Here is a 27,989-nt window from a genome sequence, read left to right as displayed (position 1 = left end):
TTAGGGAACTGATTTCATTATACAGTATTCTGCTATTTTAGCTGTAGTGGCACTGTACCCATAGCTTGTCCTGTGCTGTCTGACCCCAATTCCTGTATAAATGTTCTCTAAATGGAGCAAATCAGAGGAACTTACTCTACTTTCACCTCAGAGTGTACTGTTCTTATCTCCTGCCAGTTTATTCACAAATTTACCTTCCAAATTTTGATTTATAATTTTCCCTTAAGTTGTCCTGATTACAAGTGATACATTTGGTTTTCAAGAATGTGATTTATTCTTTGATTATCCTTAATTTCATTAATTCAGAGGATAGCGGATCAGAGCATACCCTAAACATAGCACAACATATAAGAGCACATGACACAGTCACATGACCTGGTGCTACTCACATGTGGCTTGTGTCACAGTAGTGCCAGTACTGCTGCAGCTTCCACTGACTGTCTGCACAGTGATGGTGTAGTTTCTGCCGGGGGATAATCCTGAGAAAATCACTTGTGTATTGCTGGTCTGTATTGTGTTCATTACATCTCCTGATAATGTAACATTGTAAAAAGACATGTTTCCTGCTGCTGGTGCCATCCAGATCACCACCAGAGAATTCACCGACCCGGAACTGCTCACCGAAAGTGACGCGACTTGTCCAGGAACTGCAATCACAATGATATTATTATTTGTTATTATCACTGATTTAGTGTGCAATTATGTGGCACAACTTTGCTTGAAGGGCTAGTGATGAGCATATATTTTGTATAAACTTAAATTGACATATTAATTCACAATTATAATGCAAAATTAATACGGTTTGTAAACGTAGTCAGGAACTGTAATGTCACAACTTTGTGTACCATCCTGCTGAATTTAGCAGTTAAAGTGGACCCAAATTAAAAATACAAAATTTCAGAAATAAAATCTATTTTCTAAATTATAATAATAAATAGCAGCCTTTTTTCAGGTGCATGATGACAAATATAAAATATTTTACATTTATTGGAGGAACCCCTCCCTTCCTTTCATATTGCCGGGACAGAATCCGGCAGACTGGTGGAGTAGGAGGTGTCCGGTAAAGGAGGAATTGCTAATGGCTGCCACCTGTATAACCCTAGTTATGAAAAGAGGAGGGTGAAAAGCATGCACTGAAATGTTCATAGGCTTGAAGGAGTGTTTATTTATCTTTGTATGTGTCAGAGTGTTGCAACTAAATATTTTGAATTAAAACAATGTTTGGTTTGGGTCCGCTTTAATGGCAAAGCTCCCATACATGCGATCATCACCATACTTGCTATGTATTTTAAGGGGAATAGTGAGAGCAAGGTTAACATTTTTTTCTTTAAAGTGAACCTTAAGTCTATTAAAAAAAATGAGATTTACTCACCTGGGGCTTCCCTCAGCCCCCTGCAGCTGATCGGTGCCCCCGCAGCCCCGCTCCGATGCTCCAGGACGCGCCGGCGACCACTTCCGGTTTGGCCGTCACCGGCCGACAGGCATGGGAACGCGAGTGATTCCCAGCCATAATATCACCCCCTATGCTGCTATTGCGGCCTCCTGGCCCTCACCTGTGCAGGTAGTTGTAGATACCGGGTCTGATTCGGTGCTGTTATCGGCAGCTCTTGTATATACCATGAATGTATATGTCGCTCCTGGTGTCAGGCTCGTTATTGTGGCTGATTCACTAATTGGAAAGGTATTGGTTGCTGTCGGGGTTGTATTTGTCTGCACTCTGTAGCTGTATCCACTCTTATAGTCATCCGGTCTGCTCCAGGATAAGTACACAGTAGTGGTAGAGCTATTGCTATTACTGGCTTGTAGTGACTTCACAGGCAATGGCTCTACAGGATGGAAAGCACAACATTCAATTATGCATGACAAGGAAACACACATAAAGACAATTCCACCTCCAGACACGAAGCTTTATACCGATACAGCTGGATTTTATCTCTGTAGAAATTCCATTGTGTCTATCGTTATTTCTATTTTTGCCTTCAGATTCCACCTTTAAACACTTCCAAACCACAGTTTTTTTTCCCCTTCAAAACCAGAGCAATTTTCACATCACCCTCCTCCCATTAATTCGCCAATAACTTTATCACTATTTATCACACTGACATTATCTATATATTATTTTTTTTGGGACAAACTAATATTTCTTTGGACAGTACTTTTTGTTAAGGATTATTTTATTTTATATGCATATTTTACAGGGGAGAAAAAGAAAAAAATTGAAAAAAAAATCATCATTTCTCAGCTTTCATCCATTGTAGTTTAAAATTAAAATTTGCTATTTTAGCTAAAACTCACACATTTTATTTGCCCATTTGTCGTGGTTATTACGTTTAAATTGTGTTCCTAGTACAATGTATGGCGATAATATTTTATTTGGAAATAAAAGTGTATTTTTTCAGTTTAGTGGTTCTTTATACTACAACAATAATTACAAGCATTTATTTACAAAAATAACAGTAATAGACCCTCATGACATACATATTAAAAAAGTCACTAAGGTAACTATTTACGGATGTATTTTTGTTTAAATTATGTTGTTGTTTGTTTTTTTTTGGTGTAACTGTGTGGTAGGGCTGGAAGGGGATAAAACATAATAAAAATGCATTTAATTTTTTTATGTAATAATGTATAATAGTGTATTTTGGTATGTTTTTACTTTTTTGTCACAAGATGGGGTTATACTAATTTCCAGAGTACTGTAAACAGTACACAGGAAATTTCACTTAGTGAATAAAAGACAACATCTCGCTGACACTGGCTTTTATGAATCACAGGCACTGTGATCGGGTTTGGGAAGTGGGAACAGCTGTTTCCCATTCACCGATCATGAAGCGGCAGGTTTGCAATTAAGGCAAACAGGATCAGCGCAGCGATCATGAACGGTGGAAGTAAATAAATAATATGTATATCTATGCCCCTGATCTGCAAGTGAAACAAGTAGGGGAATAGATATACGTAGCAAAGATCCGTAAGTGGTTGTTAGAATTTAAGTAGGCCTCAGTTACTTGGCCTGAGTTTATGTAAAAGGCTTGTCCGCAGAGTATGTCTTCAACATAAATAGAGTCTCTTGTGATGCAGGCAGAGGCATCTCAGTGTCTGCTTGAATAAACAAGCAGATACTGAGAACATCGGAGAACATGTTCCTGATAGAAGGCCACCGGCCTACACTGACCTCAACATGTACGCCACAGGAACAGTAAACATAGGCCATGTTTTCTAAATGCCAAAATTCCAGGAAGTAAAGGAAAGGTGACATTAAATATTAATCGAGTAGGTGGGTATTATGATACCACGAGGGGGCTCAACCAATAGTCTGGTCTAGGGGAGGGCGAAGATGATGTCACATTTAACTCTTTCCTAGTCGGTATTAAAACCCAGGTGGGTGATCAGAGCTCACTCTGCTTCTTATTTTCACACTAGCTCTAAATGCTGACTAGGACCTCTAAGTATTTTCATTCTATATGTAATCTGATATAATGTATGCTGTACATAGGTAGTCTAGTGTAACGTAGTTTAGAAAGAAGGTACCTGATTGACTTCAGCAGGAAGATTAATCAAGAAGCTTGTAACGCAACATGAAGATTGGCGTGGCTAGGATATGATGAACTGTATCTATCTGTATTTCTGTTTCCTGAATAAATAACGTGAATATTAAAGAAGCCTGAGAAAGTCTATCTCCTGCTTGCTGTGATGAGTCGTGTGTGCAACTCTTGCTGATGAGTTGCTGGTGCCGGAAAAAGGTTTACTAAATTTATAAAAAGCTGATTTGATTGATAACAAAGGCAATCAGTGCTGTAATGCTGGGAATACATGATGCGTTTCTGCCACTCGAGTCTCCGCTCGATCATTTTTGCCACTCTATTCTCCACTCAATTCTCTTATCTTTAACTCGTTTTTCTTATCTTTTTCCATTCACTTCTAACAGAAATAGAGTGGTAAAACAATTGAACGTGAGATCGGACATGTCGGAAATTATCTATCGAATCATCTATCTGCTGCAAAAACACATTGTGTATTCCCAGCATAAGATTGCTCAGTGCTATTCACTGTTTTCCTATCCTGAAAAGACTTACTTGTGACCACCCATCCGATGACAGCTGTGCTCTGATACCCCTGGACCCCCACTGTCACCACTGAGATGGTGTAATTAGTGCCCGACGTCAGGTTCTGAAGGGTGACATTCGTTGTGGTACTTGTAGTGCTCCCAGCAATGGCAGATGGAGATGAAGACTTCCAGGAAGTTATATTATAGGATTTTGTCACATTGGTCATATTTGCTGCTTCTACCCAGGATAATGTAGTGCTGTTTATTCCAACCGCATTAAAGGTGATCATTCCTGGTGGAGTGGGATCTGTGAAAAAATGACATGCTTCCATCGATGAGCGAAAATGATAATATGGAGAAACCGAGAGCCCAATATAGTGTAGTATGTACTGGAACCAGAAATGTAATTGACAAGTAAGTAATATACTCACAAACATGGGTTACCACACAGGCAACCATTGTATAGGCAGGTGGGGAGATTAGACTTGTCCCCACTCAGGATTAAGATGTCGCTCTCTGTAGAAGGAAAAAAGGGTACAACACCCTTCCACCAGGGTGGAAAACTCTGATAGTAAGCTGTGCAGAGGCGCCAAAAGAATAAAAGTATACTAAAAAGTTTAAAACATTCGGGTGGCGGCGGTGGACCGGTCACTCCAAAAAGGACACGATATTTGTCACTTGAAGAACATACAATTTAATTAAATACTCCACAATTAATTCGCAATGCGTTTCACGGGCACAATCCCGCTTCATCAGGCAATAGACAAACGGAGTATCACGGCTAGACGTCCAAAACACGCTTGGCACCTCTGTGATAATGATAATATTCTTTTTGCATTAATTTTCAGGAAAATAATGTAAAATTTGATTTTCGAGCGGAAATTCCATCGAAAATAAGTTTTGTTACTTTTGCGGGGGTTTTTTGCGAATTTTTGCAGTAAAATTTCATTTTTGCTGAGAAATAGTTATGGTAAAAATATAATTTACTGTGTTTTTGCAGTAAAATCATCAGTTTTCTGCGTTTTCATGGTAAAAAGAAAACAACAGGTTTTTTTGCATGTTCTTGAATCAAAAACAGGATTTTGAATGTGGAAATTTGGTGAAAATTCATGCATGCTTCAACTAATACAATGATACAAGTCTAAAACATGGAGTTTACAGGGTTTTTGCACTTACTTCCAAAATATTTTATTTGTAGAATTAGTCATTATCCTGTATAATAATAATTATTATTATTAGTTTTAGGCTACTTGCACACTAAGACGTTGCGTTAGGTGCCACGTTAAGGTCGCATAACGCCTGGTGCTGTTCCATGTGGACGTCAGAGTGAGCCGCGTTGTGCAGCTCACTCTGGCGTCCGTGATGTCGTGATGCGTACTCTTGGGCGCTTGCGGCATCACGTAGTCCCGCCGGCCAATCGCCGCACAGAGCGGAGGCACCAGGAAGTAAACACTGCACGTCACAACGTGCAGTGAATATTAATTAGCCATGTGCCTGGCCGCTCTCCGCTCCTCCCCAACATGACTGCGCATGTGCAAACAGTCTAACGCGGCTTAAGCCGCTGTAACGCCGTAGCATGCTGCACTTTCACTACAATGTGCAGCGTTACATGTAACGTAACGTGGGCACTGTGAACAGCCCACTTGTGTTACATTGCTGTGCGTTGGGGGAGCGTTACAGGCTGCACTAACGTGCGCCTGTAATGTCCCTGTGTGGAAGCAGCCTTATTGCATCATATTGATGGCACACCTTTGATTTCACTTTATGATAAATGTCATTTGGTATAATAGCCACTTTAATCAGTATCTATAGCTATATACTTAACCCAGGTTCAAACCCTGTAGGGTGTACTTACTCATTAATGATTTATTGGTGACAATTGGGCGCTCATTACTCATGCAAATATTCTCATGCTATTAATTATTTCTGATGCTACAGGCGGTATGATTGTTTTAATTGTTTTTATGGTTCTATAGTGATGTATAATTATTGATTAATAAATACTTGCATATATTTTGAATACTATATATGTGTTGTGCTAGTTCTCTCTTCCTAGCAAATGGTTCTACATTGGTCCTAGCACACATATTTGATAGTGTTGCTGAGATACTGCTATTCATTATCCTGTATAATAAAACCCCTGTGTAACTGCATCGTGTGTGTCCGTCCGTCTGTCCTTGACAGTTTGCTGTCTGAGAACCTCCTTGCATTGTGGGAAATAACAGCGGTTGCAACTGCCAAGCAAGCAGTATCTCCCTCTGTGCATATGCTTTGGACAGCAGTGGGGGACGGGTGAGCGGGGTACGCACGTTGCTGGGGTTTAGCGGCCATGGCCTAGCGCCCATTTTTTAATGGGCGGGCCTTTTTACTAGTTATTATTATTGCATTTATACAGTGGCAACTTATTACACAGCTCTGGACAATAGATAGGGATATATACAATTTTAACAAGCAGGGGTGTAACTAGTGGGAAGAAGCCCCTGTGACTTTAGGGGCCCCAGAGGTGTGTGTGGGGGGCCCCAACTACTAACCTTCCCTTCGTTCCATACTCAAGATCAGGTGTTTTGTGGCTACACTTGTTAGGGGTGTGAAGATCCTGTTGGCCAAACTTGTTTCATGACCCTTGTAAGATGGGCCCCCAGGCTAAGAGGGTCACCAAGAAGAGACAAATGAAGGTTATGAACATTAAAGGCCCCATCAAAGTTTTGCTGATTTTTATATACACCTCTGTTAACAAGGGGTGTCAGACAGAGAGATAGTACACGATAATAAAACCTACAAAATCTTAGGCAAACGCAGGGGGGGATTACAGCTGCCCAGAATCCCCTTTCAGATCATGGTCGGCGCAGTGTCTGGGGACAGGCACAAGTTGAGACACAAGAATATCTGCAGGCATCCTGCAGCTCATAGCATTGTTCTCTTTCTTTCCCTACTACAGTTGTCATTAGATGTAGCATCAGCGTGTATACAGAGCATGGAACAGCAGCATGTGTACAGAGCATGGAGCAGCAGTGTGTGTACAGAGCATGGAACAGCAGTGTGTGTACAGAGCATGGAGCAGCTGCATGTGTACAGAGCATGGAGCAGCTGCGTGTGTACAGAGCATAGAGCAGTGGTGTGTGTACAGAGCATGGAGGAGCAGCATGTGTACAGAGCATGGAGCAGCAGTGTGTGTACAGAGCATGGAACAGCAGCATGTGTACAGAGCATGGAGCAGCAGCATGTGTACAGAGCATGGAGCAGCTGCGTGTGTACAGAGCATAGAGCAGTGGTGTGTGTACAGAGCATGGAGGAGCAGCATGTGTACAGAGCATGGAGCAGCAGTGTGTGTACAGAGCATGGAGCAGCAGCGTGTGTACATAGCATGGAGCAGCAGTGTGTGTACAGAGCATGGAGCAGCAGCATGTGTACAGAGCATGGAGCAGCAGCGTGTGTACAGAACATGGAGCAGCAGTGTGTGTACAGAGCATGGAGCAGCAGCGTGTGTACAGAGCATGGAGCAGCAGTGTGTCTACAGAGCATGGCGCAGCAGCCTGTGTGCAGAGCATGGAACAGCAGCATGTGTACAGAGCATGGAGCAGCAGCGTGTATACAGAGCATGGAGCAGCAGTGTGTGTACAGAGCATGGAGCAGCAGTGTGTGTACAGAGCATGGAGCAGCAGTGTGTGTACAGAACATGGAGCAGCAGCGTGTGTACAGAGCATGGAGCAGCAGCGTGTGTACAGAGCATGGAGCAGCAGCGTGTGAACAGAACATGGAGCAGCAGTGTGTGTGCAGAGCATGGAGCAGCAGCGTGTGTAAAGAGCATGGAGCAGCAGCTTCTGTACAGCGCGTGGAGCAGCAGTGTGTGTACAGAGAATGGAGCAACAGCGTGTGTACAGAGCATGGAGCAGCAGCTTCTGTACAGCGCATGGAGCAGCAGTGTGTGTACAGAGCATAGAGCAGCAGCGGGTGTAAAGAGCATGGAGCAGCAGCTTCTGTACAGAGCATGTAGCAGCAGCGTGTGTACAGAGCATAGAGCAGCAGCTTCTGTACAGAGCATGGAGCAGCAGCATGTGCAATGAGCATGAAGAAGCAGCTTCTGTACAGAGCATGGAGCAGCAGCATGTGTACAGAGAATGGAGCAACAGCGTGTGTACAGAGCATTGAGCAGCAGCTTCTGTACAGAGCATGGAGGAGCAGCGTGTGCACAGAGCATGGAGCAACAGCATGTGTACAGAGCATGGAGCAGCAGCTTCTGTACAGAGCCTAGAACAGCAGCGTGTGTACAGAGCATAGAGCAGCAGCGTGTGTACATAGCATGGAGCAGCAACATCTGTTCAGAGCATGGAGCAGCAGTGTGTGTACAGAGCATGGAGCAGCAACATGTGTACAGAGCATGTAGCAGCAGTGTGTGTACAGAGCATGTAGCAGCAGCGTGTGTACATAGCATGGAGCAGCAGCATGTGTACAGAGCATGGAGAAGCAGTGTGTGTACAGAGCATGGAGCAGCAGCGTGTGTACATAGCATGGATCAGCAACATGTGTAGAGAGCATGGAGCAGCAATGTGTTTACAGAGCATGGAGCAGCAGCATGTGTGCAGAGCATGGAGCAGCAGCATGGGTACAGAGCAGGGAGTATCAGCGTGTGTACACAGCATGGAGCAGCAGTGTGTGTACACAGCATGGAGCAGCAGTGTGTGTACAGAGCATGGAGCAGCAGTGTGTGTACAGAGCATGGAGCAGCAGCACATGTACAGAGCATGGAGCAGCAGCGTGTGAACAGAACATGGAGCAGCAATGTGTGTGCAGAGCATGGAGCAGCAGCGTGTGTAAAGAGCATGGAGCAGCAGCTTCTGTACAGCGCGTGGAGCAGCAGTGTGTGTACAGAGAATGGAGCAACAGCGTGTGTACAGAGCATGGAGCAGCAGCTTCTGTACAGCGCATGGAGCAGCAGCGTGTGTACAGAGCATAGAGCAGCAGCGGGTGTAAAGAGCATGGAGCAGCAGCTTCTGTACAGAGCATGTAGCAGCAGCGTGTGTACAGAGCATAGAGCAGCAGCTTCTGTACAGAGCATGGAGCAGCAGCATGTGCAATGAGCATGGAGAAGCAGCTTCTGTACAGAGCATGGAGCAGCAGCATGTGTACAGAGCATGGAGCAGCAGTGTGTGTAAAGAGCATGGAGCAACAGCGTGTGTACAGAGCATGGAGCAACAGCGTGTGTACAGAGCATTGAGCAGCAGCTTCTGTACAGAGCATGGAGGAGCAGCGTGTGCACAGAGCATGGAGCAGCAGCATGTGTACAGAGCATGGAGCAGCAGCTTCTGTACAGAGCCTAGAACAGCAGCGTGTGTACAGAGCATAGAGCAGCAGCGTGTGTACATAGCATGGAGCAGCAACATCTGTTCAGAGCATGGAGCAGCAGTGTGTGTACAGAGCATCGAGCAGCAGCATGTGTACATAGCATGGAGCAGCAACATGTGTACAGAGCATGTAGCAGCAGTGTGTGTACAGAGCATGTAGCAGCAGCATGTGTACAGAGCATGGAGCAGCAGCATGTGTACAGAGCATGGAGCAGCAGTGGGTCTACAGAGCATGGAGCAGCAGCGTGTGTACATAGCATGGATCAGCAGCATGTGTGCAGAGCATGGAGCAGCAGCATGGGTACAGAGCAGGGAGCATCAGCGTGTGTACACAGCATGTAGCAGCAGTGTGTGTACACAGCATGGAGCAGCAGTGTGTGTACAGAACATGGAGCAGCAGCACATGTACAGAGCATGGAGCAGCAGCATGTGTGCAGAGCATGGAGAAGCAGCGTGTGTGCGGAGCATGGAGCAGCAGTGTGTGTACAGAGCATGGAGCAGCAGCGTGTGTACAGAGCATGGAGCAGCAGCGTGTGTACCGAGCATGGAACAGCAGCGTGTGTACAGAGCATGGAGCAGCAGCCTGTGTACAGAGCATGGATCAGCAGTGTGTGTGCAGAGCATGGAGCAGCAGTGTGTGTGCAGAGCATGGAGCAGCAGCTTCTGTACAGCGCATAGAGCAGCAGTGTGTGCACAGAGAATGGAGCAACAGCGTGTGTACATAGCATGGATCAGCAGCATGTGTGCAGAGCATGGAGAAGCAGCATGTGTGCAGAGCAGGGAGCAGCAGCGTGTGTACAGAGCATGGAGCAGCAGTGTGTGTACAGAGCATGGAGCAGCAGTGTGTGTACAGAGCATGGAGCAGCAGCGTGTGTAAAGAGCATGGAGCAGCAGCTTCTGTACAGCGCATGGAGCAGCAGTGTGTGCACAGAGAATGGAGCAACAGCGTGTGTACAGAGCATGGATCAGCAGCATGTGTGCAGAGCATGGAGAAGCAGCATGTGTGCAGAGCAGGGAGCAGCAGTGTGTGTACAGAGCATGGAGCAGCAGTGTGTGTACAGAGCATGGAGCAGCAGCCTGTGTACAGAGCATGGAGCAGCAGCCTGTGTACAGAGCATGGAGCAGCAGCCTGTGTACAGAGCATGGAGCAGCAGCGTGTGTACAGAGCATGGAGCAGCAGCCTGTGTACAGAGCATGGAGCAGCAGTGCCCTGCTGTGTGAATGCTTCACTTTCCCCTTTATTAGCAATGTCGGCTGTCTTTATTATCTGCAGGGGTGCTCGGATACCCCTTTTCAAAATCTGAATTGAAATAAAATCGGATATCCGACCCCAGTATCCGGGATATTCGGGCGGATTCGTATATCTGGATAGAAAAACCGGGAAAAAGGGAAACACTAATTGATGATGTGGGGACTTAAAATCCCCCCTCCCCCCTCAAAAAAAAATGGCTGTCAATTAACATCAGGACTAGGTTCCAGACAGCGGTCGTGCAGCCCACATTGTGTCCAAAGTCCAACCGCACAACTGGTACATGGCAGTTTTCAGACCACACACCTCCAAAAAATTACACAGCAATTGTGTTTTGGGTTAAATATACGTGGTATCAGCACAGCAGCAGTGGCCTGTGGCACCCTGGCGGTGGGAGCAGCAAAGGCAGCAGGAGCAGGGCAATGCAGCAGCTGTAATGTCTGTCAGGAGCATGCTGGACGTGGCACTTGGCAGTGGCACATGGCACTTGGCATATGGCACTTGGCACTTCACACTTGTAATCCTATTCCCTAACCTAACCTATACTGTAGCTAAGGCTAGCTGGCCAGCAGGCAGCAGCTGGCCTGGTCTGTGCACAGCACACACACAGACACATAGCAGCTGCAGCAGGCCTGCAGCACACACTGACTGTCACTCACTGAATGAAATCAAGCTAGTTAGCTGCTACCTAATTAACAATATAACAATAGTGTAGTGATAGTGAAGGGGTTAATCACTGAACAGCTTTAGGTTTATCACTGTATACAGCACTTGCTAGGCCAGAAGCACTGGAGCATGTCTCTCAGTGAGCATTCACAAGCAAGGACGATATTTCACACCATGGCAGCCCTCCTTATTATACAGGGGGGCCTGGCCAGGGTTCCTTTCTGTGATTGGGTGCCAGGGTTTAGGCTGGGAGCCCTCTGATTGGCTCAATGAGGTCATCTTCTTAGTTACAGTATTCAGATCTGCCGGATATCCGCGGATATCCGGGTATGCGACCAAATATCCGCAGATAGCTATATGGATTTGCACAGAAATCCGGAATACGAATCCGAATCGGATAGCTGAAAAAAGGTCGGATATCCGGATTACCCGGATATCCGGAATCCGGATGAGCACCACTGATTATCTGTATCCAAACTGCTTCTGATCGATCTTGTTGTTGATCGGTAGCAGATCGGACATTTAGGAAATAATTGCCAGATCCTGTCAGTCGGACAGGAACTTGCATTATCTGTACCCAGCAATGGTGTCTTACCATATTATTATACTGCATTGTGCATGGCTGAGGAGACATTTCCGGAATCCCCCCCCCCCCTTGGAAATCTTGGGATTGCCCCTGAACATTGCACACGTTTATACATGCAAACAGGGTATACATGATCACCATGATCATGCAATTTTACAGAGACCCAACAATTGAGGTCAGAGATAATCAATGGGAAGGTTGTCATTGGAGAGATCGCAAGATCAAGAAGGATACACTATGCAGGGGAGGAGGGTGGGGGAGAGAGAGACATTCAATGATTATAAATGTATAGTGAAGATAGTACAGGCCAAGACTATGTTTGAACAAAAAATAAATAAATAAATTAAACACAAATATCCTGCCAGCTGCCAATATGAGACCTACTTAATTCAGCCTCAGAAATAGCCTAGTGCTACTTTAAGGGCCCTTTCTCACTGAAGCGGTGCAGCAAATTTAACGCACCCCACCACAGCCTAATGCCAGTCTATGGGGGAGTTCACACTCCCAACGCTGCAGTATCCTGCACCGGAAGTGCCCATTCTAACACGCTTCAATACCTATGTTACCGTGCGGCTCCTGTGGCGTCCTGCGGCGATCTGGGTTGGGCCAGAAGTCTATGGCAATGGGCGCACTTTTTAAAAAACCACCGCAGTTCATGGATGGTCGTAGTCAACCAACTTTGCTACGCTGGAACTACGCGTAGTTTTACGCAATTACGCTTCGCCAAACTACGGCTTCGAAATCAAATATTCACTTTGTATTCATTTCGTAGACTACGCATTAAAATACACAATTATGCGTAGTGCGAAGCGTAGTGTATGCGGATGCTGATGCCGGTATGCAGAAAATGTTACGCATTAATACCTCTTTAATGCTTATACCGGGAACTCTTCTATGCGTATATTCCCCTTTCATATGCGTAAATTTGTAAACATACAATCGCATTCGGAAAATCAGACGCGAGTAAAGCATTTGTAGTTCACTACACAATAGACATGTTAACTACGCATAGTGGGCGGAAGCTACTCGTAACAGTACTTCACTATGCATAAATTCGTAAGCGTAGTTTTGAAACTTCACCTACAAACTGCGTAAATTCACACTGGCGTAGTTTCTGCTCATCCCTGCTGCAGTTATCTGTGTTGCGTATAAGTGTATTTTATAAATACTCATGTAACGATCTGCTAGTGTGTGAGCACTAGTAGACAGACAAATATCAGACGTTCCCTCAACGGGAATGTCTACAGACAGTGTTAGTAGAAGGTAGCACTAACACTGAGTACAGATAATAGGAATGGTCAGGCAATCAGGGTTGGTAACAGATCTGACAGATACGGTACAAAATCGGCAGGCAATTACAAAGTAGTAGACAGGCAGAGGTCGGCAACAATCAGATATGTAAAGGTACAGAATCGGCAGGCAAGAGCTTAGTGAGTGTTCAAGCAGAGGTCGGCACTCGGCAACAGATCAGATTGGCAATGGTACAGAATCGATAGGCAAGGAGTAGTCTGAGAAACAAGCAGAAGTCAAACACAGTATATCAATCAGTAATAATAATAATAGGCTAGCTAGTGTGGAATCCCCGGGGTCCTGCCGGTTCAAAGCACACAAGGATCTGACTAAGGTCTGAAGCCTTCACTGCGAAGTGTTAGCTAGAGCAGACAGTGAGCAAGTGTCAGCACAGCTCTTAAATAGTTTGGGTAAGCAGGCAACCACGCCCCTAAGCCGCTTGGCCAATCAGGCACCGGAGGTGGAGCCATGCGTGTCAGCTGACAGGTGATCAGCTGACACGCTTCTTTAGAGTATAAGAGGGGCGTCGCCGACAGCGCATGTGTCCACCCTCATTTGCAGTCTGAGAATCATGCTGCCGGATCTCTGCATGAATGCTGCTGACACCATCCCTGACAATGCGGGCAGCCGCACCGGAAGTCCCAGCTGCGCTGCCAGCGGAGGCAGCAGAAACTGACATGGTAGGCGCAGGATTACTGACAACTCTTCTGTGTATGTCATTGATTGCCAAACAGGTAGTGAGCATCACTTCCTGTTTGGCCGGATGCCAGACAGGGATTATTGTGTACTAACACGGAAATTCCTGAAGGCCTGTTTTTGGCACTGCACTGCCAATCTACAGTGTGAAGCCAGCCTCAATGTGACCAAACTGAAATCTAGTTGACCATATTTAGGAATTGATTCCATTATATTGTGGTATTTTAGCTATAAAAGCTCTGTACTCATAGCCTGTCCTGTGCTGTCTGACCCAGATTCCTGTATAAATCAATGTTCACTAAATGGAGCAAATCAAAGGAAGTTCCTCTTCATTCACTCCGGAGTGTTCTTATCTCCTGCCAGTTTATTCACAAACTTACCTTCCAAACTTCGGGTTATAATTTTCCCCTCAGTTGTCCTGATTTCAGGTAATAACCATGGTTTTCTACAATAAGATTTCTCTGTAAATTATCCCTTTATTTAATTTATTCATAGAGGATCAGAGATAAGAAAATATTGGTAAAATTTGCATACACTAGACATAACACAAAGTATAAGAACACATGACACGGTCACATGACCAGATGCTACTCACAAGTGGCTTGTGTGACTGTAGTGCCGGTACTGCTGCAGCTCCCACTTACTGTCTGCACCGTGATGGTGTAACTTCTACCAGGGGATAATCCTGAGAAAGTCACTTGTGTATTGCTGGTCTGTGTCGTGGTATTTACGTCTCTTGATATTGTGACATTATAATAAGACACGTATCCTGCTGGTGCTGACCAGATCACGGCCAGAGAATTCACCGACCCGGAACTGCTCACCGAAAGTGACGCGACTTGTCCAGGAACTGGAATCAAAATAATATTATTTTTTATTATCACTGATTTAGTGTGCTATTATGTGACACAAGTCTACTTCAATCAAAGTAAGGAATGTAATTTTCTCACAATGATAAGAAACACCCCCTCACCTGTGCAGGTAGCTGTAGATACCGGGTCTGATTCGGTGCTGTTATCGGCAGCTCTTGTATATACAATGAATGTATATGTCGCTCCTGGTGTCAGGCCCATTATTGTGGCTGATTCACTAGTTGGAAAGGTATTTGTTGCTGCCAATGTTGCATTTGTCTGCACTCTGTAGCTGTATCCACTCTTATAGTCATCCGGTCTGCTCCAAGATAAGTACACAGTAGTGGTAGAGCTATTACTGGCTTGTAGTGACTTCACAGGCAATGGCTCTACAGGAAGGAGAGCATCACATTCAGTTATACATGACAAGGAAACACAAGTAAAGACAACTCCAGACATAAAGTTTTATACTGACACTGATTTTATCTGTATAGAAATACCCTGAAAGAGGAACTCCAGCCTAAACAAACATACTGTCATTAAGTTACATTAGTTATGTTAATTAAAATAGGTAATATAATCTCTTACCCACACTGTTTTAAAAGAACAGGCAAATGTTTGATTTCATGATGGCAGCCATCTTTTTGGTTGAAAGGAGGTGACAGGGAGCATGAGACACAGTTCCAACTGTCCTGTGTGCTGATCACCCCTCCCAGTTGCTAGGCAACGTGAACAACAACATAGGAAATCCCATCATGCTCTGCACAGCATCAGGGAAAAAAAGCCCGGGCTTTTTTTCCTTGATGGGTGGAGCTTAGCTAAAAATTCAGCTAAAAATGATGCTTTGGTAAGAAAAACAAAGTTCTGATGCTGTGAAACTGTTAAAGAAACACCAAGCCTTTTCAGTTCTGCTGAGTAGATTTTTAGTCTGGAGGTTCACTTTAAGCAAGAAGTTTTGAATCAGAAGGATAATATTTATTTTCTAACTTAGAAGAAAAGTATCCAGCCAATAAATGGTATCACCTTGATTCAAAACTTCTTGCTTTTACTAATGGCTAACACGGTACAACACTCTACTGCTTTTTACTATTTATAAAGAAGAGTCTGTCTGATAACAGATAAGTAATTCTTGATATGGCATCAGATCGGGAAGCAGGAAAGTTGTGAGCCCTCTAGCAGGGGAAGTTTAGGCACTGCCATGGGTGCCCATAGAAATTTCGGCAATGGGGGGGAAATTTGGGTGCCCGGGGTGCCTGATGAATGTCGAGGCACTAGCAATGTAAATTACGGCTACAAATGGTAGCTCAGGTGGCCAAATTATGCTTCACTGCCATAATAACAATAACAACAACAATAACAATAATATTTATATAGCGCTTTTCTCCCTGGGGACTCAAAGCGCTGTGACCCTGCATTATGCAGTCTCAAAGGCTCGGGAAAAGAGGTGAGTTTTTAACCTTTTTTTAAAGCTGTCCAGAGAGGGAGCCTCTCGTCTTGATTGTGGAAGTGAGTTCCATAGAGTAGGGGCTGCGTAGGAAAAGGCCCGAGCACCAAATGTTAAGTGTATCCTGGAAATAACCAGCTTCATCTTACTGGCAGAGCGGAGGGTGCGTGGAGGGGCATAAAGTTCCAATAGATCCGCTATGTATTTGGGTCCCATGTGGTGTAGAGCCTTGAATGTCAGCAGGCAGATCTTAAAATTGATTCTCCATTTTACTGGCAACCAGTGAAGAGTTTGCAGTACTGGGGTGATGTGTGAGCTGCGGGGGGCATTGGCTAGGAGTCTGGCTGCAGCATTCTGTACTAGCTGTAAGGGGCGCAGAACCTTATCTGTAGATCCGATGAACAGGGCGTTGCAGTAGTCTAGGCGGGAGGATACAAATGCATGAACCAGGGCAGGTAGGTCTTCAGCTGGGATAAGGTGTTTGATTTTCGCTATATTTCTTAGATGGAAGAAGGAAGACTTGACGATAGCTGATATCTGCTGTTTGAGTTTTAGATTTCCATCCAGGATCACCCCAAGGTTTCGCATAGAGTCTTTATACTGTACAGTATCTCCCCCAATTGCTAGTTTGAGGTGGTGAGCATTTTGAACTTTATCCATCATGTGTGGACCACCTACCACCAACACCTCTGTTTTGTCAGAGTTCAGCCTCAGCCAGCTGGTATTCATCCAATTTTGTAAATCCACTAGACACGCATTTATGGATGCTGATGGGTCTTGGGTGCCAGGCTTGAAGGACAGATACAGTTGTGTGTCATCTGCATAACAATGGTATCCTAGGCCATAGTTCTGGATTATTTAGCCCAGTGGGAGCATGTAGACTGCAAAGAGTAATGGTGATAGTACAGAACCCTGTGGAACTCCATAGGGAAGTGGCACTGGATTAAAGTAGTGTGTGCCCAGACATACTTGCTGTGTCCTGCCAGATAGGAAGGTCTGAAACCAGCTAAGAACAGTACCCCTTAGGCCACAGTAATTCTTCAGTCGCTGGATTAGTATTTCATGATCCACAGTATCAAATGCTGCAGACAAGTCCAGAAGAATGAGAATTGAGCAATCACCCTTGTCCCTTGCAGTAAGTAGATCATTCATTACTCGGACTAATGCCGTTTCAGTGCTGTGCCTTTTCCTGAATCCTGACTGAAAAGTATCAACGATGTTTTTATCTGTAAGCCTGGCTTCCAGCTGGTTGGCGACTGCTTTCTTGATAACTTTTGATAGGAATGGTAAGTTCGCCACAGGTCTGTAGTTGGTTACAGAATCAGGATCTAGTGATGGTTTCTTCAAGAGGGGTTTTATGATTGCTTTCTTTAGTTCTTCTGGGAAAAGTCCACTTTGCAAGGAGCACTGAGTGATTTTGTGAAGTGCTGGCCTGATCAGCTCTGGGCACTGCATTAAGGATCCAGTTGGGCCAGGATCCAGTTTGCAGGTAGTGGGGCGGAGACTTTGAATGAGAATTCCAAAATCTTCTTCACTCAGAGTGTCAAAGACTTGCCATGGTGGTACGGTAGTAGGCAGATGCAAAGTCCAGTGGTCAATTGATGTTGGTGTAATGCTGGCACGAATGGTAGACACCTTGTTTGTGAAGAAGGCAGAGAATTCTTCACACCTTTCCCTGGAGAATGTGGTTGGGGCTTTTAGGCAGGAAGGATTGCAGAGTGATTCCACTGTGTGGAAGAGTTGACCAGCTCTGTTGTTGGCTGTAGATATTTTGTGCGAGATAAAGTCTGATTTTTTCTTGGTTATTGCTTGTTGGTATTGTCTGAGGTGTTGAATTAGGCTAGATTTGTGCTCCTCAGACCCTGATTTACGCCACTGTCTTTCAAGTCTGCGCCCTTTCTTTTTTAGATCCATGATGGTTTTGTCAAACCAATTAGCTTTCTGCTTTTTGATTGCTGATTTGGTGCGCCATGGGGCAATACTGTCAAGTGTTTCATATATCGTGTTGTTGTACTGGGTTACTAGTGTGTTTTCGTCCATTTGACTGTGGAGCAGATTTGTAAAATCCAGGTTAGCAGTTATCCTCTCCGGTGTTAATTTATTCAGGGGACGGATTTTGATTGTTTCTTTAGGGAGCTGCTTGATAGGGTGATGTTCAATAGTAAACTGTATTATGTGATGGTCTGACCACACCACTGGGGTTACTGTTATGTTATATGCAGTTTTTGCAGGGTGTCTATCAGTGGATTGGCGGCAAGTGTAGGGGTGGAAAGGGTAGTGTTAAGGATAGCTGTGTGGGAGGAAGGTAGTTAAGGTTGGGGGGTGATTAAGGTTAGCATTTAGCAATAGGGGCGGGGGTGGGGGGGGGGGGTTGTTAAAGGTTAGGCATCGGAAGTGGGAAGGTTCAGTGTGAGAATAGGGTTATGTTTAGCTGTAGTAAAACATCCAGTATTTATTACTGATAGTTTTACTATTATCATTTGCACGTTACTTAAACTGTAGACTATTGCTAAATGTACCATTATTGTACTTCTAGGGTAAAGGCCCGCCTGTTAAAAAGTGGGCATTAGGCCTTGGCCCTCCTCCCCACATCACTCCTGCGTGCATGTCCACCTGCACTGCGCACACGCACACGACTGCCCGCCTGCATCTGTCCTCCTGTGCTGGCCAAAGTCCGTCTGCGTGCTGAGCATGTGTGCTAGGCATGACGCACGGACACAGGAGGACACAGGACAGAGCAACTATTATATAGGATTGGCCTTTCTGGGTGGCCACATTTTTGGGCACCTTTTTTTCTTGTACTCTGTCTCAGACCCCTACTATGAGACCCCCATATTTATAAAGTGGTAATTTAATGAATGACAAAGGCAATCAGTGCTGGTAGATTGCTCAGTGCTATTAGCTGTTTTCTCATCAGGTAGAAACTTACTTGTAACCACCGATCCGGTGACAGCTGTGCTCTGATACCCCCGGACCCCCACTGTCACCACAGAGATGGTGTAATTAGTGCCAGACGTCAGGTTCTGAAGGGTGACAGTTGCTGTGGTACTTGTAGTGCCCCCAGCAATGGCAGATGGAGATGAGGAATTCCAGTAAGTTATTTGATAGGATTTTGGCACAGCGGCCATGTTTGCTGCATCTCTCCAGGAAAATGTAGTGCTGTTTGTTCCAATCACATTAACAGTGATATTTCCTGGTGAAGTGGGATCTACGAAACAAAGACATGCTTCAACTAATACAATAGTACAAGACATAAAACATGAAACGCATGGACTTATATGCAATTATTGGTTTTTTCCTGGGTTTTCTCCTCTGTGATATTTTCAATCTTGTCTGTCTATACATTTTTTTTTTAACCACCAGCAAGCGAGAAAATACTCAAAATAATTTTTTATATTACTTTGTCACCTACATTTTGGTACGTCTTCAATTGCTAAGAGCAATTGATAAAAATGATCTCCTTGGAAAAAAAACTCAGGAGAAATGGTTTATTGCATATGGACCATGGGCCCTTATTAATTCACTTTTTCTCCCAAATTTTCCCAGAATAAATATTTTTTCATATTCTATTTGAAATATTATTTCAGCATTCTACAATTGAAAAAGTACCAACAAGCAGGTGAAAAAGTTTGTGTGAAAATGATTCTAATTATTTTCTTGTTTGCTAGTGGTTTTAAAGGGTATTTTAGTGATGAACGCCCTTTCTCAGTAAACTTTTACTCCTAGTTTTTTTCCTAGGAGATCATTTTACATCTTCTCTTTAACCCCTTGCCGACCGCTCCATGCTGATTGGCGTGAATGCGGCAGCAGTCCCAGGACCACTCCCCTATTGGCATGAAGTCCTGGGGTGGGGTTTTGCAGGAGATCACGCATGCCGATGCGCACGCATCTCCGCGATCGCCGCTAAAAGACTGTTAGATAGCAAAATCGCCGTCTATTTACACCGTACTGCTGTGATCTAAGGCAGCGCTGTACTGGGGACAGCCGTGTGACACGGCTGTCCCCCTCTGGAGGCTCAGGAAGTGATCAGCTTTCAAAGGCTGATGTCTATGAAAGCCGATCACTGTGCTGGCGGGAGGGAGGGTGATGAAATAAAAAATAAATAGAAAAATATTATTATTTATTGTTAAAAAAATAAATAAATATTTATAATAAAAAAAACAACATCCAAGAGCGATCACAGCCCACCAACAGAAAGCTCTGTTGGTGGGCAGAAAGGGAAGGGGGGGAATCACTTGTGTGCTGAGTTGTACGGCCCTGCTGCGAGCCCTTAAAGCTGCAGTGGCCTATTTTGTACAAAATAGCCTGGTCACTAGGGGGGTTTAAGCCCGTGGTCTTTAAGTGGTTAAAATAACTTTTCAACACTTTGCAATAGTAACAATAAGCACCAAAAAGTAGGTTACAAAGTTCAATCAAAATTATTATGCTTAAAAACAAGAAGAGAATGGAGAGCCCAATATGGTGCAGGATTGTCAGGTAAAATGAAGAGTTCAATACAATTTTATGTGTATATACTCACAAACACGGGTTACCCATAGGCAACCACTTTAAATGCTGGTGGGGAGCATTAGGACCTGACCCCACTCAGGTTAAGAAGTCGCTCTCTGTAGATAGTAGATGGGGATGCACCCCTCCACCCGGGGTGGACTAGAAGATCAGCAAAAACTCGGTATACAGAGGCGCCAGAGTAGAGTAAAATGTTTTAAAAAATGCTTAAAAGCAGAGGGGGATGTTAGGGTGGACTCACCTCCCTCTTACAAAAAAGAAAACTCATTTGAGTCTCGATAAAACAGAATTGACAAATAATTTATTCAACTCCACAAATGCAACGCGTTTCGCTGGCGTGACCCCGCTTCCTCAGGCAAAAATGGGAGCACAACTCAGTGGGTCAAGCAGTAGGTTTGAGCGCTCAATTGTGGTGGAGCGCAGTTTGGCAGTAAAAGAGATACTGGCGCTCATTCAATTCACTTTTTCTCCTAGGGGATAATTTCATGCCTTATTGATAAAATGCCTTTTAACTTCCTTGCCGGTTATCCCGAACTCAGTTCGGGGTAACCTGCGCAGGAGGATTTCTCAGGCCCCGCTGGGCCGATTTGCATAATTTTTTTTTCCTACACGCAGCTAGCACTTTTCTAGCTGCGTGTAGTACGCGATCGCCGCCGATTCGCCGCTACCCGCCGCGCCAAGCCGCCCCCCCCGCCCCAGACCCCTGCGCAGCCTGGCCAATCAGTGCCAGGCAGCGCTAAGGGGCGGATCGGGATTCCCTCTGATGTCACGACGTCCATGACCGGGGAAGCCCTGCAGGAAATCCCGTTCTCAACGGGATTTCCTGCATACTCTGATCGCCGAAGGCGATCGGAGTGGGTGGGGGGATGCCGCCGCTTAGCGGCTATCATGTAGCGAGCCCTGGGCTCGCTACATGATTTTAAAAAAAAAATTAAAAAAAAGTGTGGCGCTGCCTCCTTGCCGGATTTTTTAGACCGGCAAGGAGGTTAAGCAACCAGCAAGTAAGAAAATACTCGGAATAATGTTGACAGTACTTTTTCATCTACTTTTGGTACTTTTTTTTTAGTAACACTGATTTTTATTAAGCAGATTAAATAATACACAAAGACCGTTAGAAGATTGGAAGTTAACTTACAAATCATATAACATTTAAGAGTCAGTGATGTAAGAGTCTTAGGGTGAAAAGTTCTTCAGCCAGTCTTCATGTGGCTCGTAGAATTGTTTACTTCTCTGAGATGGATTTTAATAATATACCTATTTCTTTAAAGAAGTAGACAACCTTGTATATGGGAGGGGGGAGGGAGGGAGGGGTATGAGGGGGGGAGGGATTAGGAGGGGGAGGGGAGGGGGTAGTGTAATAGGGATAAGGGAGGGAGGAGTTTAATTATTATTAAAGGTCAACCAGCTAAATAATCAGCAGATAGCAACAATTGAAAATAAAGAACTGATGGACAACAGGTCCAAGTGGGTCACGATGGTCAGATATCCCGCATATCAGTTTTGATAGTTACCTCAGATAAGGTTAGTTCTATTTAGAGATAGAGGGGAGGAAGGGCCTAATAGAGAGGGTTGTATAGAGTCCTTGTATTGGATAAAGAGGGGGTGATATGGGGATTTGTTTTTCCCTCAACTACCACATTCACTCCAAAGCCCATTCGTCTCCTTCAGCATCCCAAAAAGATTTAAGCATATGTTCTACTCAGCTAGATAATAAAAGTGGCAAACACGCTGCACCATTGACATCACAGGACAGTTGCCTATAAAACTAGACTTCTGACTCTGGGCTCAAGCTTGATTCATCTTACAGATCGTTATCTTCATCTGGCAGTGCTGTGGTCTGGGGCAACCTATATATCATGTTCATGTGGTGTTGCCAAGGCAGGATCCATATCCACTTCGGGTGGGGTATGGGGAGGCATGGCTAGAGACTCAAGGTTTGGGTCCCCTATCAGCTTCCTGGCAAACCCCAGGGTAAATAGGGTACCGGCTCATTTTAGGGAAGGGTGGGTGGTCAGGGTCCCCCTTTTTTTTTTTTTTTTTTATTTTAAGGGGGTATGTAATCTGAGGAGTTAAAAGTCCATGGGTCCCAGATCTTATGGAATCTGTCTTCGGAGTCTCTCAGAGAGGCTGTCATTTTCTCCATAGTTTTATACCAGGTAATTTTAATTTTTATCTCTAAGGTTGTGGGTGGGGCTATTTGTTTCCATGCGGCTGCTATGGAGAGTCTGGTGGCTGTCAGGATGTGGGTACTTTTGGTACTTTTTTAATTGCTAAATGCAGAAAAGTTTTACTGTATAGAGAAGGTGGACAAATATCTCCTAGGAGAAAACTTAGTAGAAAAGGTAAATTTTATTGTGCCCATTTGAGAGAAATAATGGCCCATATGCAATTAACATTTTCTCGTAAGAGATCATTATTCATCTTGTATTTAACATTATTTTTCAGCACAATGCAATTGAAAGAGTACCAAAAAGTAGGTTCAAAGGAACTATAAAAATTATTTTAAATTGGAATATAACCCAGCATTTCATCTTTGCTCTAAAACATTATTTACAACATATTATATGCAATCAGCAATTTATTTTTATTTTTTTTTACTAGACCAGCATTCGAAGGGTTACACACAGCTTGAAAGTTCAGTGCATTGAAATGTGGACGCATCTGAAGTTGTAGAATTGTTATCTTGTGTTTACTTAAATGTATCAAGTGAGGAATGTGACACATTCTCTGACTGTGGAGAAGCTGCTGGAGACATAGAGACACTGAAAGCATGTCTGCCTGCAATACAGCAATGAATAAAACCAGTTATTAATAAAATACAAAGTCAGCTCACAAAGCAAAAAACTGTACTTATAATATCTAAATGAATAATAATAATACTTATGCACAAATACAAATATGATAACCGTATGGCATATAAAAAGTAGGAAAACATATTTTATTGAATATTATGTCAGGGTTTTAAACCGCTTTAAATAGTTTCTTGCTTGCTGGGGGTTTAACTTCTTGCCGACCGCTCCACGCCAATTGGCTTGAAGGCAGAGATTGCAGGGGATCGTGCAATGCCGTGCATCCTCATCAGTCTACCAGTGGCGATCGCCGCTAGGAGACTGTTAGATGGTGAAACCAGCGTCTACTTACAATGTACAGTGCTGCGATCTAAGGCAGAGCTGTACCGGGTACAGCCGTGTGGGAGGCACAGGAGCGATCGGCTGGCTGGGGGAGGGGTGTAAACAAAATAGCAAATTTTATTTAAAGAGGAGCTGTTAGTGGGGCGTGGCTAGCCATGCGTGAGTGAGGACGTCTCCTTCTGCAGCTCTCCCGGCTCGAGACTGATCCCTGTGGCGTAAGCCTACAAAAACCTACACAGCGGAACCCAAAACACCCTACCTGGATCTGTGAGGGTCCCCTGCACAGAACGATGCCCAAATACGGCTCACCAATGCCCTCAAACACAGCGGAGAGGCTTGCCAAGTTCGCCCGGGAGGAGCGGCAAGATGGCGCTGAGCTGGCAATGACAGGGAAGATGGCGCCGGACAACACGGATTCCGGAGATGAATCCTCTACAGACTCCCCCTGCCCTGCTATGTCGGCGGAAACATTCCAGAGCCTCTCGAGTAAGTCCCAAACAGACCACCCGCCCAAAGAGCAGAAGCCCAGGCCGACAAGAGGGTCAGGGAAACATGATAAGCCCAGCATGGAGGAGGGGGGAGACGCGGAGACTGCTGAGCCCACGAGGGCAGAGCTACTTGCAGCCATACAGCAAATGCAATTATCCCTAACTACCCGTCTAGACACTATCCAGACTGAGCTGTCTTTCGTCAAAGCAAATTACAGCAAACTCAAAGAAAGAACGACTGAGACAGAGCGCAGGGTGGGGAACCTGGAGGACACAGTTAACCCCTTACGTGCCTCTCAGTCTCAGGCTGCTAAGACTTCTCAGGAGCATTCACTTAAACTCGATGATCTGGAAAACAGATCACGCAGATCTAATCTACGTTTCATAGGAATACCTGAAAAAAGCGAAGGGACTTCCCCAGAATCGTTTTTGGTGGACTGGCTGAAGATATCTATCCCTGACTTAGTGCTTTCCCACACCTTCTCTATAGAGCGGGCTCATAGGGTCCCCGGGGGTCCCCCTAAACCAGGCGCCACACCTAGACCCCTGATAGCGAAACTTCTCAACTACAGAGATAAGGTGGAAATTCGGAGGAAAGCTAGATCTGCCCCAGAGCTCTCTATTAATGGCACCAAAGTATCGATCTATCAGGACTTCTCAGCTGAAATTCAAAAAGTCCATGCTACTTTCCTTGCAGTAAAAGCCGGCCTCAGGGCACAGAACATTCCATACAGTATGATGTTCCCTGCCAAACTCCGGGTCCAATACAAGGGAAAATTTCACTTTTTCGCTACCAGCTCTGAAGCTGCCTCCTGGATGGAACAACGGGACATTCCGATTCCAGTCCTCCCTCCCCGCAAAAGAAATAACTCCCCGTTATAGTTACATTTATCTAGGCTATAATTCTAATTAACTGCCTCTTTACAGTGCATAGATTCTTCATACTCCCACTACTTTACCTTGGGATATAATCTCTAACTATAAAGGTTATAATACTTGCAAATACACTGAACGGTCAAATTTTTGCTCAACTACCTCGGCCTGCTCATTGCTCTCTGAACTCTGTTTGCGATGCACGCTGGAGTCCAGTATGTTTAACTCCCATCTCAGGCTAACCAACGATCCCGCACAGCTTGTGATTTGAACTCTGCCTATGGAAGATACATCACTTGACTTCTTGCTGCCTGGATCACCTTTGTTACAATATACGGGTCCATTCTTTGACCTGTTCACTGCTTATGGCATACTTGGGGTCTCAATGCATCGCAACGTACATTTAAGCTGACTAACCCTTTTTGTATCCACAGGCTATTTAATGACTACGTGCAAGTGCCTTTTACTGCTGATTTATATTGCTATGCCACTATTTTAGTTATCCCGTAAATTAATACTAATATAGCTATCTATGCTCAGATAGGAATGTTTTAGCCAGGCCTCTTTCGAGGATGGGGACTATGTTTTGTACTGACTGCTGTGTGTCTGGCCCTGTGTGCGGCCTGGTTCCTTCTACCTCGCTGCGCGCGCGGCCTGCCACATGGAAGTCTCTGAATTTCCTTATTTTATTTTTTCTCCTTAACTTTTACTGTTTGAAACTTGTTCCGTTTTAAGATTGGATACCTGCCCACATATGATGGTGGGCATGCTCTTTATCTCGAGCCGGGATGACAGTCTCAAGATTGCACTCTCCTCTCCTAGCTAACAGCTCTCCTCTTTTCAAGTTTAGGGTGCCAGATCCTTTGTAGTTCTACACAGGGGATGGGGTGGGTTTGGGTTATGTTTTGGGTTTTTTCCTCACTCAGTGCAGTCGGGGTACTTTGCTCTTATCAATCCACGGTCCTGTATGAAGCAGCTCCCAATAGTGACATTCCCAGCGGGTTCAAACATCTATATTTTACTATGTATAACCCATGACGCATGTTAGGATTGTTTCATGGAATGTTAGCGGCCTAAACAATCCCATAAAGAGACGCCTGGTTTTTGACCACCTGCGCAAACTCTCCCCACACGTTGTTTGCCTTCAGGAAACCCACCTCATGGGCTCTCGGGCCCTCTTATTGAAAAAACCCTGGATTACTTCATACTACCTTGCACATTATTCCTCTTTTTCTAGGGGAACAGCTATGTTAATAGCCAAATCTTTCCCTGTTCAAGTCTCCAACATTAGCATTGATCCCAGTGGTAATTTTGGTATTATTAAATATTCTTTTGAGGGTAGACCGTTAGTACTGGCTAGTGTTGGGCGAACAGTGTTCGCCACTGTTCGGGTTCTGCAGAACATTACCCTGTTCGGGTGATGTTCGAGTTCGGCCGAACACCTGATGGTGCTCGGCCAAACCGTTCGGCCGCATGGCCGAACTAAGAGCGCATGGCCGAACGTTCCCCGAACGTTCGGCTAGCGCTGTGATTGGCCGAACGGGTCACGTGGTTCGGACCCGAACGCGCTCTGATTGGCCGAACGGTCACGTGGTTCGGGTAAATAAATACCCGAACCACGTCATATCTCCGCCATTTGTCTGTGGGTTTAGCTTTGGGTAGGCAGGCAGGGTAGTTCGCTCTCCAGCCACGCTAGCCAGGGTCCCCCCCAGTCATTGTGTGTCGCTGCTGGGAACAGTAGTACACCGCTCGCTCAGCCACACTATATATAGCATTGTTTACTGCCACTGTGTACCTCGCTCAGCCACACTATATATATAGCATTGTTTACTGCCACTCTGTGTACACGGCTCAGCCAGACTATATAGCATTGTGTGTACTGCCACTGTGTACCTCGCTCAGCCACGCTATATATAGCATTGTGTTTACTGCCACTCTGTGTACACCGCTCAGCCAGACTATATAGCATTGTGTGTACTGCCACTCTGTGTACACGGCTCAGCCAGACTATATAGCATTGTTTACTGCCACTCTGTGTACACGGCTCAGCCAGACTATATAGCATTGTTTACTGCCACTCTGTGTACACGGCTCAGCCACACTATATAGCATTGTTTACTGCCACTCTGTGTACACTGCTCAGCCAGACTATATAGCATTGTGTGTACTGCCACTCTGTGTACACCGCTCAGCCAGACTATATAGCATTGTGTGTACTGCCACTCTGTGTACACGGCTCAGCCAGACTATATAGCATTGTTTACTGCCACTCTGTGTACACGGCTCAGCCACACTATATAGCAATGTTTACTGCCACTCTGTGTACACCGCTCAGCCAGACTATATAGCATTGTGTGTACTGCCACTCTGTGTACACCGCTCAGCCACACTATATAGCATTGCGTACTCTGCCAGTCAGTGTGTATATTGCTGGGATCAGTAATACTCCACTCACCGCCAACCACTATATGAGCTCACCATGAGTTCCTCAGAGACCTCCGCTGTGAGCAGCACTCCCAACAACAGCAACAGCCAACGCCCCACGCAAGCTATAACATCCACCCCAGCAGCCAGTGGTCAGCAGCAGCCCTCCCCGGAGGAGAACGTTGTGTCCATCGGTCCGTCGCCAGAGCGATTAATGAGGGCTGCCATTGAGGAGATGATGGGGCCTGATGTGGAGGAGGTGGTCTGGCTCAGGCCAGCATCCCAAGTTAATGTTGAGGACGATGAGGGGTCTGTGTCTGGGGATGTTGGGGTGGCAGAGGTGGTGGGTGGGTCAGACTCAGGAGAAGAGTTGTATGATGAGGATGATGATCGGGACC

General features: G+C 45.1%; 1 protein-coding gene across 1 annotated transcript in view; it reads right to left on the bottom strand.

The window, feature by feature from the left end:
- Positions 1-27,989, bottom strand: part of LOC137538235 (uncharacterized) — a 197,426-nt gene that overhangs the window by 70,296 nt on the left and 99,141 nt on the right. Inside the window, exons 14-19 of the mRNA XM_068260284.1 lie at positions 19,099-19,377; positions 14,848-15,114; positions 14,470-14,724; positions 4,074-4,352; positions 1,554-1,826; positions 390-647 (exon numbers count right to left, since the gene is read on the bottom strand). Of these exons, the coding sequence (XP_068116385.1) occupies positions 390-647; positions 1,554-1,826; positions 4,074-4,352; positions 14,470-14,724; positions 14,848-15,114; positions 19,099-19,377 (1,611 nt within the window). The remainder of the gene's footprint in view (positions 1-389; positions 648-1,553; positions 1,827-4,073; positions 4,353-14,469; positions 14,725-14,847; positions 15,115-19,098; positions 19,378-27,989) is intronic.

This window comes from Hyperolius riggenbachi, chromosome 11 (assembly GCF_040937935.1).
Source record: "Hyperolius riggenbachi isolate aHypRig1 chromosome 11, aHypRig1.pri, whole genome shotgun sequence".
NCBI lineage: Eukaryota > Metazoa > Chordata > Amphibia > Anura > Hyperoliidae > Hyperolius > Hyperolius riggenbachi.
The sequence above is the reverse complement of the archived record's forward strand: the minus strand, read 5'-3'. Positions and strand labels throughout refer to the sequence as shown.